This window comes from Juglans microcarpa x Juglans regia, chromosome 2S, assembly GCF_004785595.1.
Source record: "Juglans microcarpa x Juglans regia isolate MS1-56 chromosome 2S, Jm3101_v1.0, whole genome shotgun sequence".
Taxonomy (NCBI): domain Eukaryota; kingdom Viridiplantae; phylum Streptophyta; class Magnoliopsida; order Fagales; family Juglandaceae; genus Juglans; species Juglans microcarpa x Juglans regia.
In genome coordinates, this window is record NC_054597.1 from 3,475,409 (window position 1) to 3,490,895 (window position 15,487).

The 15,487-nt window shown below is 33.6% G+C and overlaps 2 protein-coding genes across 2 annotated transcripts; both read left to right on the plus strand.

The window, feature by feature from the left end:
- Positions 1–217: 217 nt before the first annotated feature.
- On the plus strand, positions 218–1,523 carry LOC121252343 (heavy metal-associated isoprenylated plant protein 21). The gene is made up of 3 exons (XM_041151953.1): positions 218–337; positions 482–557; positions 1,225–1,523. The coding sequence occupies exons 1-3, from the start codon at positions 266–268 to the stop codon at positions 1,521–1,523; spliced, it is 447 nt and encodes a 148-aa protein (XP_041007887.1). The 5' UTR covers positions 218–265.
- An 11,787-nt stretch (positions 1,524–13,310) lies between these two features.
- LOC121252286 (heavy metal-associated isoprenylated plant protein 37-like) lies at positions 13,311–15,432 on the plus strand. Its single transcript, XM_041151854.1, has 3 exons — positions 13,311–13,591; positions 13,727–13,802; positions 14,498–15,432. Exons 1-3 carry the CDS (start codon positions 13,556–13,558, stop codon positions 15,196–15,198), a joined length of 813 nt encoding a protein of 270 aa, XP_041007788.1. The 5' UTR covers positions 13,311–13,555; the 3' UTR covers positions 15,199–15,432.
- The last annotated feature ends 55 nt before the right edge of the window (positions 15,433–15,487 follow it).

Consider the following 15,487-nt stretch of genomic DNA (forward strand, 5'->3'; position numbering starts at 1 on the left):
AAAAACGCAATGAACTCAAATTAAAGTGGTGTTGCCTTTCATTATTTCTAGCCACATTGTTTATAGAACAATACCGGACCCATGCATTTTGTAGACACGCTGTTCTGCACGATATCGTCTTTTTTAAATACAACAAGGCACTACTTCTTATCTTATATATACTATATAGTCTTCCCAGGGCATCACATATTTGCATACCGTCTCTCTCTCTCTCTCTCTCTCTCTCTCTCTCATTTGCTTTCTTCTCAAGCAAAAGAGAAAGAAAATGGGTGCTCTTGATTACCTCTCCAACTTTTGCACTGTCACCAGCACAAGGAGCAAGCGCAAACCAATGCAGGTACTGATCACTAGCACCATCCGATTAACCTTTTCATATTTGGATACTTGACTCTGGTTACAGTCTGTCAAATGAAGATGAGTCCATTTTCTTCTGTGGTCTTTTTTTAATTAAGTTGAAGGTGATATATGTCTTCTTTTGCAGACCGTTGAAATTAAAGTCAAAATGGATTGTGATGGCTGTGAGAGGAGAGTTAAAAATGCAGTTACTTCCATGAAAGGTTTCTCTTGTTTCCTTCAATTCAGTTGCATATCAGATAAGCAGCCCTGAAACAAGAGTTATAGTATCATATATATAAGAAAAGATCATAAACGCATGTTTTAGGCTGAGATCCACATACATATATACATAAAAGACGGAAACATGAATATCTGTCGTGACCCTTGAGCTAGAAATGCAATCATGATCATCGTCTTTCAACTTTTGAAACTTTTTGTTGATGTTCTTCTTTTGATCCGCTCGGACAGCTGACAGTTAAGTCTTTAAAAACCAAGGGCTTGGCTTCCATCCGTTATAAAATATTAAAAACTGCACTAAACATCCGTTTATGTATACCCGGCCCTAAGATCATCATGCGTACGTTGCAAGTGAAAGTCCAAGATTAGTAGATAAACAGTCACTGCATTATTCGACACGTTTTTATTTATTCACAACAAATTAAAAATGCAGTTCTTACAATCAAAATTACCACGTATATCTTGATCTTGGACTAAAGTTTTTGGATGTTTAAAGAATAGGTTGATTCGTGCTGTTCTCTGCCTTTCTGATCTTTCTTATATATACATGATCATAGACCTGCAGGTTAATTTTCATAGGGACTAACCACTACTCATATATATATATAGCTACTTAATTATAAATTCCTCTCCATTAATTTGCATTTTCAGGTGTAAAATCTGTGGAGGTGAACCGAAAGCAACACCGGGTAACAGTCAGTGGCTATGTGGAACCAAATAAGGTGTTGAAGAGAGTAAAGAGTACTGGCAAGAGAGCTGAATTTTGGCCTTACATTCCCCAACATCTAGTATACTATCCTTATGCATCTGGAGCCTATGACAAAAGGGCACCATCCGGCTACGTCAGAAACGTTGTGCAAGCTGCTTTACCGGCTTCGAATGGCGCGCCTGAGGAGAACATTGTCTCATTATTCAGTGATGATAATGTGAATGCATGTTCCATCATGTAATTAGGATCAACTTCACAAGTCATGACTCGAGACAATTAAATTATAAATTAAGTGGTTCTAGCTTGATCTTGATCTAGGCATGCAAGATCCAGCTTTAATTTTAATTTCTATTCTCTCGAGCTTAAGCGCGCAGCTAGCAGTACTGATTGATCAGACAAACGATCGATCTAAGTATGCATGTATGTAACTATATATATATATAGTCATAATTTATGACTACATTAATTATGTGTTACTTAATCATGTGTTACTTCATTAGTTTGTCGAAGTAGAATATATTTTAAAGTGGAAAATAATATATAGTAAGAACATGATGATCATTTATTAATTAGAAAGATCTTCATCATCAAAGGAAAACTCCTACCTTTAATTAGATTCATTAATGGCGCCGCTCCCATTATGCGTGACAAATCCATTCTTTTACAACGAAGTGGGGCTAGAATACAGGCCATGCGCATGGCTAGATCAGCCTATCCCAAGCATGTTATTATAAGGTTATTATATGTCCGCTTTGATCATCTTAACCGGCCTCCAAACGCAGTCGATCTGTCTAAGATTCTCGTTGCCTACCACACTAGATCAGATAAAATATATACTTATATATATAATTATATTACTGTACGCGTTATTTCCAACTGGATGGCATTCAGATAATGTGATATTAATTGATATGATCATACATATAGTGGAATATATTTTAAAAGCTACATTCATTCTTAAATCAGTTTAATATTAATTAGCTGGGGGACTAGTACTACTGATATATCCAGCTTTAATTTAATTGGAATCTTAATTAACATATGCGGAGAGCTGAAGTTGCTTGATTATTAATTAAGCAGATCATCAAAATTTAGAGATCAATACGATCCTGAGATCATATATACCTTCAGATGCAAGAAGGGACAGATCAAAATAATGTTCGGATCGAGTTATGATATTAATCCTGTATGGAAACGGGAATTATTATCTACTCTATATATATATATATATATATATATATATATATATAATTAATGGTTAATTCCCTAGCTCTAGCTCAATGTTTGAACCATTTGTAGCTGACAATCTAGTACCGGATGTTAATTACGCTAATTATTCATATGTATTATAAAATATCCATCCAATAAATTGTTGATCACCCGCAAGTTCAGGCCCTGCTGATCATCATCTAATATAACATATATATATATATATATATATATACACAGAACCTCTGATCGATCATGATATTTCAACAGCATATCCCTAAGTTTTGGCTTTAATGTTAATGGAATGACGTACGTAATACTCAATTTCAAACTGAATGTGGCTATGATCGATCATATGCCTACTTTAATATTGATCTTATCCCAAGATCGATGTTATATATATATATATATATGTATATGTATGTATGTATAGCTTATCAACTGCGCGCGTAAAACGACAATTATAAGAAACATTAACTTTTTATAATGTGTCTAATTAAAGTTTTTATACTATCGATGATCTTTGGCTGTACTCTTAATTTATTACCCATCATACCAATTAAACGCCGCCAAGATGAAATATTTAAACAATAAAGTGAATCATCAATATCTTCGGCCAATCTTTGCCCCCATGTCTCCGCTATATAAGCATGACTGCAAACTAATGGAGTAGACAGATTCATTAATTTATCCACTTAAGGCCAAAAGAAGGAGAATGATTACCGGGAGCACCAACCTTTGGCTAATTATACTAATTATAAAAAAGCAATCTTCTACTAAATGAGTGGCCTTCTCTTTGGTGCTTTGGATTTCATTAGATCAAAAGATGAATCCACTACTAAAACATTCAATGTTTTTGTTGGACTTAGCTACGTTGGAATATTGAAATGAGTTGAGTTATGAATAGTAATATTTTATGGATCCGGCCATTGAGATGGGTTTAACATTTTTAAGTTGAGATGATCAGTTTAACTTTTTTTTTTATGAGAAATTGAAAAAGTAACGAAGCCAATCAATGATTAGTTTGAGATGTGTTATATATTTTATACCCTTGGGATTCTAAAGTGATCATCTAATCCAGAAAGTTATATATTTTGATTTGTTTAATGTCACCGATTTAATGTTAGGGAATAATTGCTAGCTGAAAGCATTTTTGACAGATCTTTTATATGCTTGGCTCGCGAGCATGATAACATCTGTCAAATGCTCGGCATTAGTCCGCACTCGATCCGCTGCAGGAACAGCTAGCTGCAGGGAGACCTGTTGATCATGTGCTTCTCCGAGGCATACTCATGTATAGACGACGTAAAACATCTGCACGCCTCTGTGCACGAAAGAAAGTTGCATGAAAGGGGTATGATATATGCTATGACATGCAATAAAGTATTGTTTCACGAAGAAAGAAGTTCTGCTCGTGAAACACTAACAAGTTTTTCCAGTACTAGAGGAAGACTTACAAGATAAAGATGTTTTGCTGAATTCTCTTCTGGTGTACGTACTCAAGAATCATGAAAATGTTCAAACGGCTGACATTGGGTTTGCATCTTGATCGTTTTTTCCTCACACTAGACGGCTTTTGCTGTTTCTAATATTGGAGGAATATTTGACTCAAGTAGTGAATTATAACAAAAATTCATACTTTCTTTAAAATGTTAGACTTTCTAATGATAAGCGTATTAATGGATATTACTATATAACCATTGATGTTTTTTGCAAGCTTAAGGGGCTCTTTAATTCATATATATATATATATATATATATTATATTCGTGTGTGTTTGGAGGTCATGTCGAAGTCTCTCCTATAAAGATGATGCTTTAGATATAATTTTCGAATCTCTAAAGCCTAACCTCCCCATGCTTTGGGCAAACGCACTTTTCCCCATTTTCCCAAGGTGTCTCTTCCATATTTATCCGTCTTTCGGGCCACCAGGTGGACAATGTCATAAAAAGTAAGCAGCGCTACCCCAAAAACTAATTCGAAAGAAGGCCTTTATTTCGAAGAAATCATTGCCCTTCCCTTTTATTTCCACTATTTTTTTTTTTTTTTTGTAAAGCAAAGAACTTTGGTAGATCATCCAGCTGATATGTACTCATTTGTATAACTATGAAGAAGAAATGAAATTTGACAATATGGTGACATTTTTGTGAGGGTATTTATCCTACAAGTTGGTGATGGACAAAGAGAATTGAGTGAGTTGATTTGTGCACTAATAACCCATATTTATGGATCATCATGCACTGGTTGGCAAATGACACAACTATTGGTAACTCAATAGTTGGCAAATGACACAACTTTTTGACTAAATCAAAAGGTTGTGTCCTTTAACACTTTACAAGTCACAACCTTTTGACTAAATCAAAAGGTTGTGTCTCTTGACACTTTCTTAACCATCACCTCCATGGGAATCATCACCATGAAGAGGGTGTCATTCCAAGGGGTACACCGTTTGATGATCACACTTCTTGGAATTACATCTCCCACTTGATCACACAAAACAATGATGATCCAATTGAGTATTTTAACTTAGTACCAATATGAGCTTTCTATTACTCAACTCTCATCTGCATACTCTTGCAGATCGGCGTTAGAGTATAACAAGTCTCTACGTGCACACGTTTTTGTCATTATCTTATATGACTGCACCATTTATCATATGTGGTCTCACTGATCACATATTAGGGGTGACTTCATTTCACTAAAACATAAAAAACATAAAAATATAGTGAACGACATCAATTCTCTCTGATTGGATCAATAATCCATATCCCTGTCACAATTGATGACTTCAACCGAATACATAACACATGTATCGACTTGCATTGAATTTTCGTTAAATACTTCCTCTAAAGGCTATTCCTGAAGTTTTTCCTAATCACCTTATTAACGATTTTGTAAATGATTAACTGTTTACTTGGGTTATGAAATCACATTTCACTAAAACTTTAGTGAATGACACCGAATTTTCGTTAAGTACTTCCTCTCCTAAGTCTCTCCTTAATCATCTTATCAGCGACTTTACCATGATCAACCTTTTATTTGGTTAATCAACCTGCACTGAAATTTTATCAAGTACTCACCCTAAGGTCATTACTGAGGTTTTTCTTAATCACCTTATCAGTGACTTTATAAATGATCAAAATTTTCATTTGGATATCATCATAACTCCAATTTTCTAAGCACCCCTAGAATTTCCTACGTTATGCATGTCAACCATGAGATTGCTTCACGAGATTGTTTCACCTAGGTTTCTCTCAATCTCATTCTAGTTACATGTTCTCTGAATTTCTTCAAAGATAAACTGTTGGTCATCGGATCTGCTATCATCTCGGTCGAGAAAATAAAATTAACATTGACCTCACCTCTTTCTACTATATCTAAAATAATGCACATCAATGTATTTTTCCTTGGAACTCTGTGTTTCACTTTTAATCAATGAGATGACAGACTGATTATCACAAAATACATTGATTGGTTCTATGGACGTACTCAAATTCAAGCTTTCAACAAAGCGTTTTATCCGCACCGCATTACTCATTGTAGTACTACAAGTAATATACTTTGCTTTCATAGTAGACTTAGCAACATAACCTTATTTCTTACTTAACCAAGAAACTGTTGTTCCACCAAATAGAAATATATATCCAGTTATAGATTTTTTATCATCTACAATACTTCCAAAATCAGCATCACTATAGCCGATTAATTCTAGATCACTGTTCTAAAAACACAATTTCAAATTTTTGATACCTTGTAAATATCTTAATATACACTTCACTGCTTGTCAATGTTCTTTACCTGGATTGGATTGAAATATGCTTACCAATCCTACTGCATGACAAATATCTGGTCTGGAGGCTTCCCACAGTTTGAGCATAGGGAACTTTATGCATTTCACTTATTTCCTTCTCATCTTTTGAGCATATACTTCTATTTAAAGTATGACCTTTGCAAACATGCATACTTAAAAATTTACAATTTTCCATACCAAATCATCTAAACACTTTTTCTAGATATTTTTTTGATTTAAATACAATAGATTTGAATTTCTATCTCTAGAAATTTATATACTAAGAACATGAGCGGCTTCATCTATGTCTTTCATTTCAAATTTAAATTTCAAGAATTATTTTGTTTCATGCATCATATTTAGACAATTACCTGCCAGTAATATATCATTAACATATAATGATAATAATGTTAATTTATTATCATTTTTCCATATGTATACAAAATAATCTAGTGGACTCATTTTCTATCTCATTTCCAAAATGGCTAAGTAAAATTTTAAGTATCACTGTCTTGAAGATTGCTTAAGTTTATACAGTGACTTCCTCAACCTGTAAACTTTCTCTTCATGTCCTTTAATCTGAAATCCTTCTGGTTGAATCATAAATATATTCTCTTTTAATTCACCATTGAGAAAAACTGTTTTTATATCTAACTGATATAATTCCAAATTCATTTTGGTAACAATAGACATGATGATCCTTACAGATGTGAACTTTGTCATAGGCAAATACGTATCCACAAAGTTTACACCCGATTGTTGAGTATATCCTTTGGTCACTAACCTTACTTCGTATATTTCCAAACTACCATCAACCTTAAATTTTCTTATGAGAACCAAATTACAACCAATAGTTTTTCTATCTTTTGGAAGATCTATTAACTCCCAAACGTTGTTTTTGTTTATTGATTCTATTTCATCTTTCATGACTTTTAACCATTTATCTGAATCAATACTATTGATTGCCTTAGAAAAATTTTTAGGATAATTTTCTAAATTTTTCAAACTGATATGTAGTGCATAATGATTTTGAAATAATATTGATGGCCATTTGGTTCTTTTACTCCCACTGTCTCCAATATCAATACCTGAAGATTGATTTTCATCTGACTTTCTTTTATTTTTTATTATTCTGTATTTGAATAATATCATAATTTTCATTGTCAAACTTTATGGAGATGTGTTGATTCTCTAAATCATTTAATAAATCTATCTAATCAACAGAAGTAATAAGGTTCATGTTTTCCAAGAAAACGACATCCTTACTTTCTACCAATCCTCTTTCAGAATAATAAAATCTGTAACCACTTCTGTTTTCTACATATCCAATAAACCTGCATTATCAGGTTTTACTTTTTAATTTACCCTTAGTGACCTTGGGATAAACACTTGTGCCTTACAACTCCATACTTTGAGTTTGCTTAAGTCTGGTTTATGTCCTGTCCATAACTCGTAAGGTGTAAGAAGTTTCGCTTTAGTTTCAACTTTATTTAATATATATATAACAGTCGATAATGCCTCACCCCAAAAATATGTTGGTAGATTAGTATATGTCATCATTGATCGCACCATATCCAATAGAGTTTTATTTCTCCTTTCTGCAATGTCATTCTGTTGAGATTTATATGGTATAGTATAAATGTGTCTTATACCATTCAATTTGTAGAAATTATTCAAAACTTCAAATTCTCATTCTTTATCACTATTCAAACTTTTAATGGGTATACCCAACTGGGTTTCTACTTCTAATTTAAATTCTTTAAATTTCTCAATTATCTCAGATTTATGCTTGACTAAGTAGATGTGCCCATATATTGAATAATCATCAAAAGTAATAAAGTACTAAATTTCTTTATGAGTTTTAGTTTTAAAAGGTCTACAAATATCAGAATGTATAATTTCTAGTAAATCTGTGGATTTCTAACTTTTTGAAAAAGTTTACTACTCATTTTTCATTTGATATATGGTTCACATATATCAAAATTATTTGATTTTATTTGTGGTATTAATCCACTTTTACACATTTTGATTATTTTATTTTTATTTATATGACCTAATCTTAAATGCCATAAATATGTACAATCTGTAGACACATTCAAATAATCAGAAATAGGTACTTTATTACTATCAACATTCAGTATATATATATATATATATATCGTGATCTTTCACGCCTTTCACTGACACATTACTCTTACTTATTATATGATTCCAGACTTAAACTCAACTGTGTAGCCTTTCTGATCTAGTACAGACACTGATACTAAATTCTTACAAATACTGGGTACATATAATATATCACTAAGTAAAATAACGGAACCATTTACTTTAAATTTACATGTATTTTGCCCCAAGACATCACAATATGTATTGTTGCCCATATACACTTTGTGCTCTCATGTTTGTTTATCTTCAAGTTTGACAAACATATCTTTGTTCCTACATACATGTCTTGTTACTGCAGAGTCAACCTATCATGAATCTAGCGCTGGTTCCATTAGCATTACTTCTGAGATTGTCATCATAGTTTTTTTTTTTTTTTTTTTGTGCTTTTCCCTTATTAGGATATTGTGATTTGTAATGCCCATTATTTCCACACTTAAAACAGTTTCCAGTAAATAGTTTATTCTGTTTATTTTTCAACCATTTATTTTTCTTAAATTATTTTGGCTTCATCTTGTTCTGTGTAAAACACATGTCCTAAGCCATCAATAAATTGGATGATTCACTATCTTTATTCATCATGTTCATCATTTCTTCTTCAAGTACTAAAAGTATTGGAAGCGATATCATTGTTATTTTATTTTTACTGTGTGTTAAAGAAGTAACAATGTGATTCCAAGATGAAGGACGAATATTTAGTATGGTTGTAATTTCTATTTTATCAGTGAGAGGATGACCAACATCATCTAATTCTTTTGTAATTAACTCTATTTGAAGTATATGATCGCCAATATCATCATTCTCTTTCATACAAGTCTGGTTATATTTATCAAATAATAACTGTATATAAATATCCGACCTTAAACCATACTTTACTTCAACTGTATCCATAATTTCTTTAGCAGTTTCATAGTCTTCAAATAGAATAATAACGTGATCATTCATACAATGCAAAATTAAAACTTTTGTCCATGCATTGTGTTCTATCCATTTATCTTCACTGGAAACGCTACTCCCACTTTCATCTACGCCTTTTTCTACAACTTTTGATGGTTTTGGTGTTGTTAATGTATATAAGATTTTTTCATGGGTTAGAAAAAAAGTTATATGACTTTTTCAAGCCCGAAAATTCCTTCCATTCAGTTTTTCTATCCCCGAGGGATCAATACTTTTCTTCGGTGGCATGAATAATAAACCTTAAAAAATTAACAACAAGAAAAATGTAGAAATAATAAATGCATACTATTTAATAAAATAGTTCAACTATGAAAAATTACAATTATTATAAATTTAATAATAATAATAACTCTTAGATTTAATCCAAGGTGATAGTCTCGAAATTCTTTTTTTTTTTATATATTTTAAATAAGGAGAATAATGAAAGTGATGCCGCATTCGAGAATACCTACGACCTTTCCTTAATGTCTCACATCTTTCAAATAATTTCTAAGGATAATTTTGACTAACATGTGTTTTGTAATATTTTGGCACAAAATTTGGAGCATAACGGCTTTTGAACGGATCAAATCGAGTTTGAAATGATTTCAAATGGCCCCAAAAAGCAAATTTATCACGAACCGGTTTAGAAAACCGAGTAAACTGATTCAGACGGTTCAAACCGAGTTCAGGAGAAAACCGGCAGTTGGCAGCTCGATCAACGGCTCCGTTCATGACTTGACTCAGAGAACGGCTTGCAGCACGGCTTGATGGCTCGGCTTCAAATTTTCTTCTTCAGAAGTGGCCAAAACGATGTTTTGCCAAGATGAATTTGAAAGTTTTTTACTGTTAGACGAAACATTTTGTCCACTTTCTTCTTCCTCGCACCTAGTCTCTGTAAATGACTGGTTTTCACTTCTATTTAGTGATTTTGAAGACAGTGACCAAGGATTCGACGTGTCCCTGACACTTTCAAATCCCAACGGCAGTGAGGGGTTCCAACAACCGGCCGAAATAGTGACAGTATGTGAAAATGGACTACATAATTCACTGTTTTTTTGTGTAAAATAATGTCAATAATTTTCTTCAAAATAACAACTTACAAGATTTTAAAGATTTTCAATGTACTCTAGACCCCATCGTAATTTGAAGAAGTTTCTCTCTTGGATTTTCAAACAAACAAAGATGATTATAATATGCAAATGTACCACCTGCCTATTTATCGTCTTCACAATGCGCGATAAAATTCTCTCTGATATGACCTGGCTTTTGATACCATTGTAAAATTATGAAGAAAAAATAAAATTTGACAATATGGTACACTCCTATGAATATATTTATCCCACAAGTTGGTGATGGACAAAGAGAATTGAGTGAGTTGATTTGTGCACCAATGACCCCTATTTATAGGTCATCATGCACTGGTTGGCAAATGACACAACCTTAAGAAGTGACATAATCTTTTGACTAAATCAAAAGGTTATGTCTCTTGACACTTCTTTAACCATCACCCTCATGGGAACTATCACCATGAAGAATGCATCATTCCAAGGGGTACACCGTTTAATGATCACACTCCTTAGAATTACAAATTTAAGAGTCGATAATATATAAAAGATATCTTTCACTTGTGGGTGGACCATGCATGCCATACCAATCTATGATCACTACAAGAAAATTGTTTATTTTTGTCAGCTATTTCCTGCGAAAATAATTATTTTCTGTCAAAATAAGTCTATTTTCATTGCAACTTGTCATTATATTACAAATAATCTGTCACAATTACTCATTTTTCTTGCAGTGGATTCTGATTTGCTTCCTCCTTGTTTTGCATTTATAATTCACGTAGTACTTATAGTTGGTTATAAAGATAATAACTATTTGAAGCCAGCTCGTTTGTAACGGATCCCTAAGGATATGAAGTACTACTTCAAATATATTTTTTACAGTATTAATGCAGGAGAAGTACTCCTTCGGTGATTCAGTTCCTGCATTATTTTGGTCTCTATGTTTTCACCATGCCTAACTTGGGATTAAACGAAAACGAAAATGATTTATACACAATATTTTTCACAACACATATCACAATAATGTGTTAAATAAGGGGTAATTTTATAAAATACTTTATAAAAATAATATTACTTTACAAAAAGAAAAATGCTTAAGACAATCGCCTGCCTCAAGCGCCGTGCAAACGGCTGCTGAGTGGGCAAAAAACAAAACGCATCGTTTTGTTTTTTTGTCATTTGTCCCGTTGCAAGACCCTTCATTCTCCTCAAGACATCCTAAGACCTCTCTCTCCTCCATCACAAATCACGCTGCAAGACCTCTCTCTCCTCAGACCCACGCTGCAAGACGGCAAGACCCTTCCCTCTCCTCCATCCCAAGACCATCACGCTGCAAGACCTTCCCTCTCTCTGCACAAACCGTACAGACTCGGGAGCTCGCATAGGTCTGACATCGCCTGGTAGTTTAAGGCCCACGCGGATCCGTCCCAGTAATATCCTTTGAGGTTCCCGTCCAGTTCTAACCGAAGTTGAAGGAATCCATTGATGGGTCTGTGGAAGCTGTTGAAGAGTTGTATGTCCACTGGTTTGCTTCCATTTTGATACATGCCCAGATATTCGCCTGTGTTTACTTGGGCGTAAATCGGTCCTTGCCCTTCTACTACCTCTGCTTTGGCTTCCATCATTGTGTGTTTGCAGTATATCTAATCAGAGTTCGATCCAAAGTTCGCATATAAGCACCAAAAGTCGTAACCTAAGCGCATCGAGTAAAACCCATTCGATGAAATCAAACACAAATAATCTGTAATGGGAGTTTCTCCTCCATCACAGAAACATGAATTTCATTTACACAAGAATTTACATTTTTACGGCATAAACACAAGAATATATTTTTCGTTTCTGTGTTTTAGTTTTTTTTTAAATAATAAATAAAAACTAACGTGGCATTATTATATTTGCCATTTACATCCCGTTTGCACGAGGTGACTGTACGTAAAAGTTCTGTTACAAAAATATCCTTATCTTATAATATTATTGTGAAAATGTATTGTGTGTATCAATATGGATCAGGTGCAAGGTGTTATCAATTTTGGTAATTTGAAAGCAGAATATAGCAGGTTTGGTAGTTTGGGGGTGCAGGTGCAAATTAAACTCCTAATATTTTGAGGATGCAAAATACGTATATTTATATTCTTAATCTAAAAGCTGTGTCAACTTAAAAGCTAGCGATGATATTGATTTAAAAATAAGTACATGAGCTTCTTGTGAAATAAGTTAAGCTAAACGCTGGTGAAATGCAGGCATATTTATTTAAGAGTAATACTATATATAATTGTAAAGTATGTAAGTGTTGTGCAATCGTTTTAAAAAAGAGCAGGATTTATTATTAAAAAAATATTTTTTTTTTGTGAATTTTATATTTATTTATTTTTTTAAAGTAATTATGTAACGTTTGTTCACTCACGACTGTAACTGTCATTTATCTTTATCTAAAGATATCTAATTTTGAACAAGAGATCTAGCAATTTAATATCCCTCGAAACTATATATTTGGTCAATGGAAACTAATTTACATACAATATTTTTATAATATTTTACACAATTATATTTTAAATGTATAAAAATAATATTATTTTATAATATTACTGTATAATATATTATATAATATGTTGTGTATACACACAAGTGCAGCATATTAAAGACCAAAAAGTGCAGCACATTGGACAAGTGCAGATGAATGTCTGTCTTTAGTGGTGACAACTGACAAGAAAAGGAAGCAATCAAATGGGAATGAATTTCGCAAATGGACAGTAGGACTTGGTTCCTGAACCTAAACCATGCGACCATCACGAGAAAATGGTGTACGGTATTTGGTTGGCAGAATGAAATCTTCAGTGCATGACTAAATCCAGCAGACACATGGACTATGCCTGTCAAAAGAGTTAAGCCTCTGAGACTTTGAGCCTTGTCAAATCACAATTCACACCTTCCAAACTCTCTCTCTTTCTAGCAGAAATCTTGTGTGGGGGCCCTTCTCTGACTTAGCCTGCAGTGTTGGACTTCCCAACTATTTTGATCTACCCGATTGTCTTTCACAAGTAGATAAAGAAGAAAATAGGCAAGATACAGTTTCAGATATCTCCATTTCAAGCAACAAGCACAGTTGAAAATGTCAACAAATGAGTTTGAGTTCTTAAAGATTGAGGTCCTACCACTAGCCATTTTCTGTCATTTTTTCTCTCGAGCATCTTTTTATTTCCTCTTTTTAGCTTTACTATTATTTCTCATTAACTTTTATTTCCCTTTTGTGTTGAGTTTGATTCGTTCTTTCCTTTCACAGAAATACATTCTGAAAGTGCATATGAATTGCCAAGGGTGCATGCAGAAAGTGAGGAAACTCCTCCGGAAAATTGAAGGTACTAAAACTTGAATATTCACAAAGTTTCTTTACGTTATTAATAATCTCCTTTTCTATTGGAGATTGCTTCATTTTTGTGGCATTATCACGCGTTTCTTACTGATTGAACTACATGAGAATGAGCAAAGAGTATTTATGGGACATTCAGGAAAAGTATAAAATGGTTAGACATACACTCAAACAAGCATATAATATATATATATATATATATATGTTCATGCGAGCATTCAGTAATCCTTACAAGCTGTAGACCAAATCAAAATATTAATTTTCACTGTTGCATCTGTGGTGCTGATAATGATGATATTGATCTATCTTGGGCTGTGTCCTTTGGAGAGTCGATAATCTCTCCTTTCATTTGATGTTTGGACTATCTCCAAGTGAACAGGTGATGATGCTTTCACTCGGCTATTTATTCCTTTAATTCTTTAGATCTCTTTCTTCCTGGTTTTCAGTTTTTATTGTGTAAAAGTAATAATTGTGTTAGTCATCCTTTCTGAACACAAATAAATAAATAAACAAGCAACGAAAGGAAAATAAATAAGTATATCTAGTTTGAATTTTTTGGGATTCTCTTAACTTTTCTCTTTGTTTTCCCTCCTATCCTCTTTCTTGGTCTCCCTCTTCTGATTATTTTCTTTTATTTTTTCTTGTTTTACTTGCTTATTTATTTACATTTGGCACTGGATTCAGGTGTTTATCAAGTAAGCATAGATGCAGAAGAGCAGAAAGTCACTGTAACAGGTAGTGCGGATTCTGCTACATTGATCAATGAGCTGGTCAGATCTGGTAAACATGCAGAGCTTTGGTTTCCAAGTTCCCAAAAGATGCAAGCCAAATTAACCGATGATGACAATAACCAGAGCCAAACCCAATATCTGACTAATGACCTAAATGCCTACAAAGATCATTACCTCCTCCCCAACTTCTTAGGCAGAGAAGATGTTGAGTGGGCATCTGATTGGAATTTTAATCACAGTAGGGGGACCGAGGCAGTGATAGATGGTGAATTCGATCAAAATTTGATAGCAGCAATGCAAAATGTAGGTATGGGTGAGGATGGAGTCACAATTGGCAATCATGACAAAGTGGAAAACAGCATGTCACCAGTAAGCAGCCTCGCAGCTTTTCATCGCAATGGTGCTGGTTTTGTTGGCTTAGGAGGTCATGAATTTGGCCATGGGTATCAAGATATTTCTACAGGGATTAAGACTTATGTGTACGACCATCCATCGTCGATGATGATGACCAATGGACAGGGGTACCCCGACATCTATCCACCAACAGCGATGATGAACATCAACCTACAAGACAGAAACACCATCGACAATAAGATGATAAATGACAATGTGTACATGAATCAACCCTGGATGGCAAATCATAATCTTCAATAGTTCCCATTTGTCGCAACTCTTTCCACCACTTTTGTTCCAGTAGTCTCTAGAAGTAACCTGAATTTATGATTGAGTACTTTACGAGCTCTATAACTCGTAGTACTTGATGTCACCAGTGATACTGTTATCAGAATGTTTTCTACCTGATCTTTTACATTTCTTGAGCGAAAACTATGGACTGTTATCTTTGGCATTAGATAGAATGAACCAACTTTAGTCACTGTTCAAATCCATTACATTAGATGGAATGAATAAACTTTTGGCATAGTTAAAATCCATAGGATTTTTT

What these genes read in the sequence shown, in the direction of transcription:
- LOC121252343 (XM_041151953.1), top strand. Translation starts at nt 266, where the DNA reads ATGGGTGCTCTTGATTACCTCTCCAACTTTTGCACTGTCACCAGCACA. An exon ending in GCAAGCGCAAACCAATGCAG is followed by an intron (nt 338 to 481) that starts GTACTGATCACT and finishes CTTCTTTTGCAG; the next exon opens with ACCGTTGAAATTAAAGTCAA. An exon ending in TGCAGTTACTTCCATGAAAG is followed by an intron (nt 558 to 1,224) that starts GTTTCTCTTGTT and finishes TTGCATTTTCAG; the next exon opens with GTGTAAAATCTGTGGAGGTG.
- LOC121252286 (XM_041151854.1), top strand. Translation starts at nt 13,556, where the DNA reads ATGTCAACAAATGAGTTTGAGTTCTTAAAGATTGAG. An exon ending in TTGAGTTCTTAAAGATTGAG is followed by an intron (nt 13,592 to 13,726) that starts GTCCTACCACTA and finishes TTCCTTTCACAG; the next exon opens with AAATACATTCTGAAAGTGCA. An exon ending in ACTCCTCCGGAAAATTGAAG is followed by an intron (nt 13,803 to 14,497) that starts GTACTAAAACTT and finishes CACTGGATTCAG; the next exon opens with GTGTTTATCAAGTAAGCATA.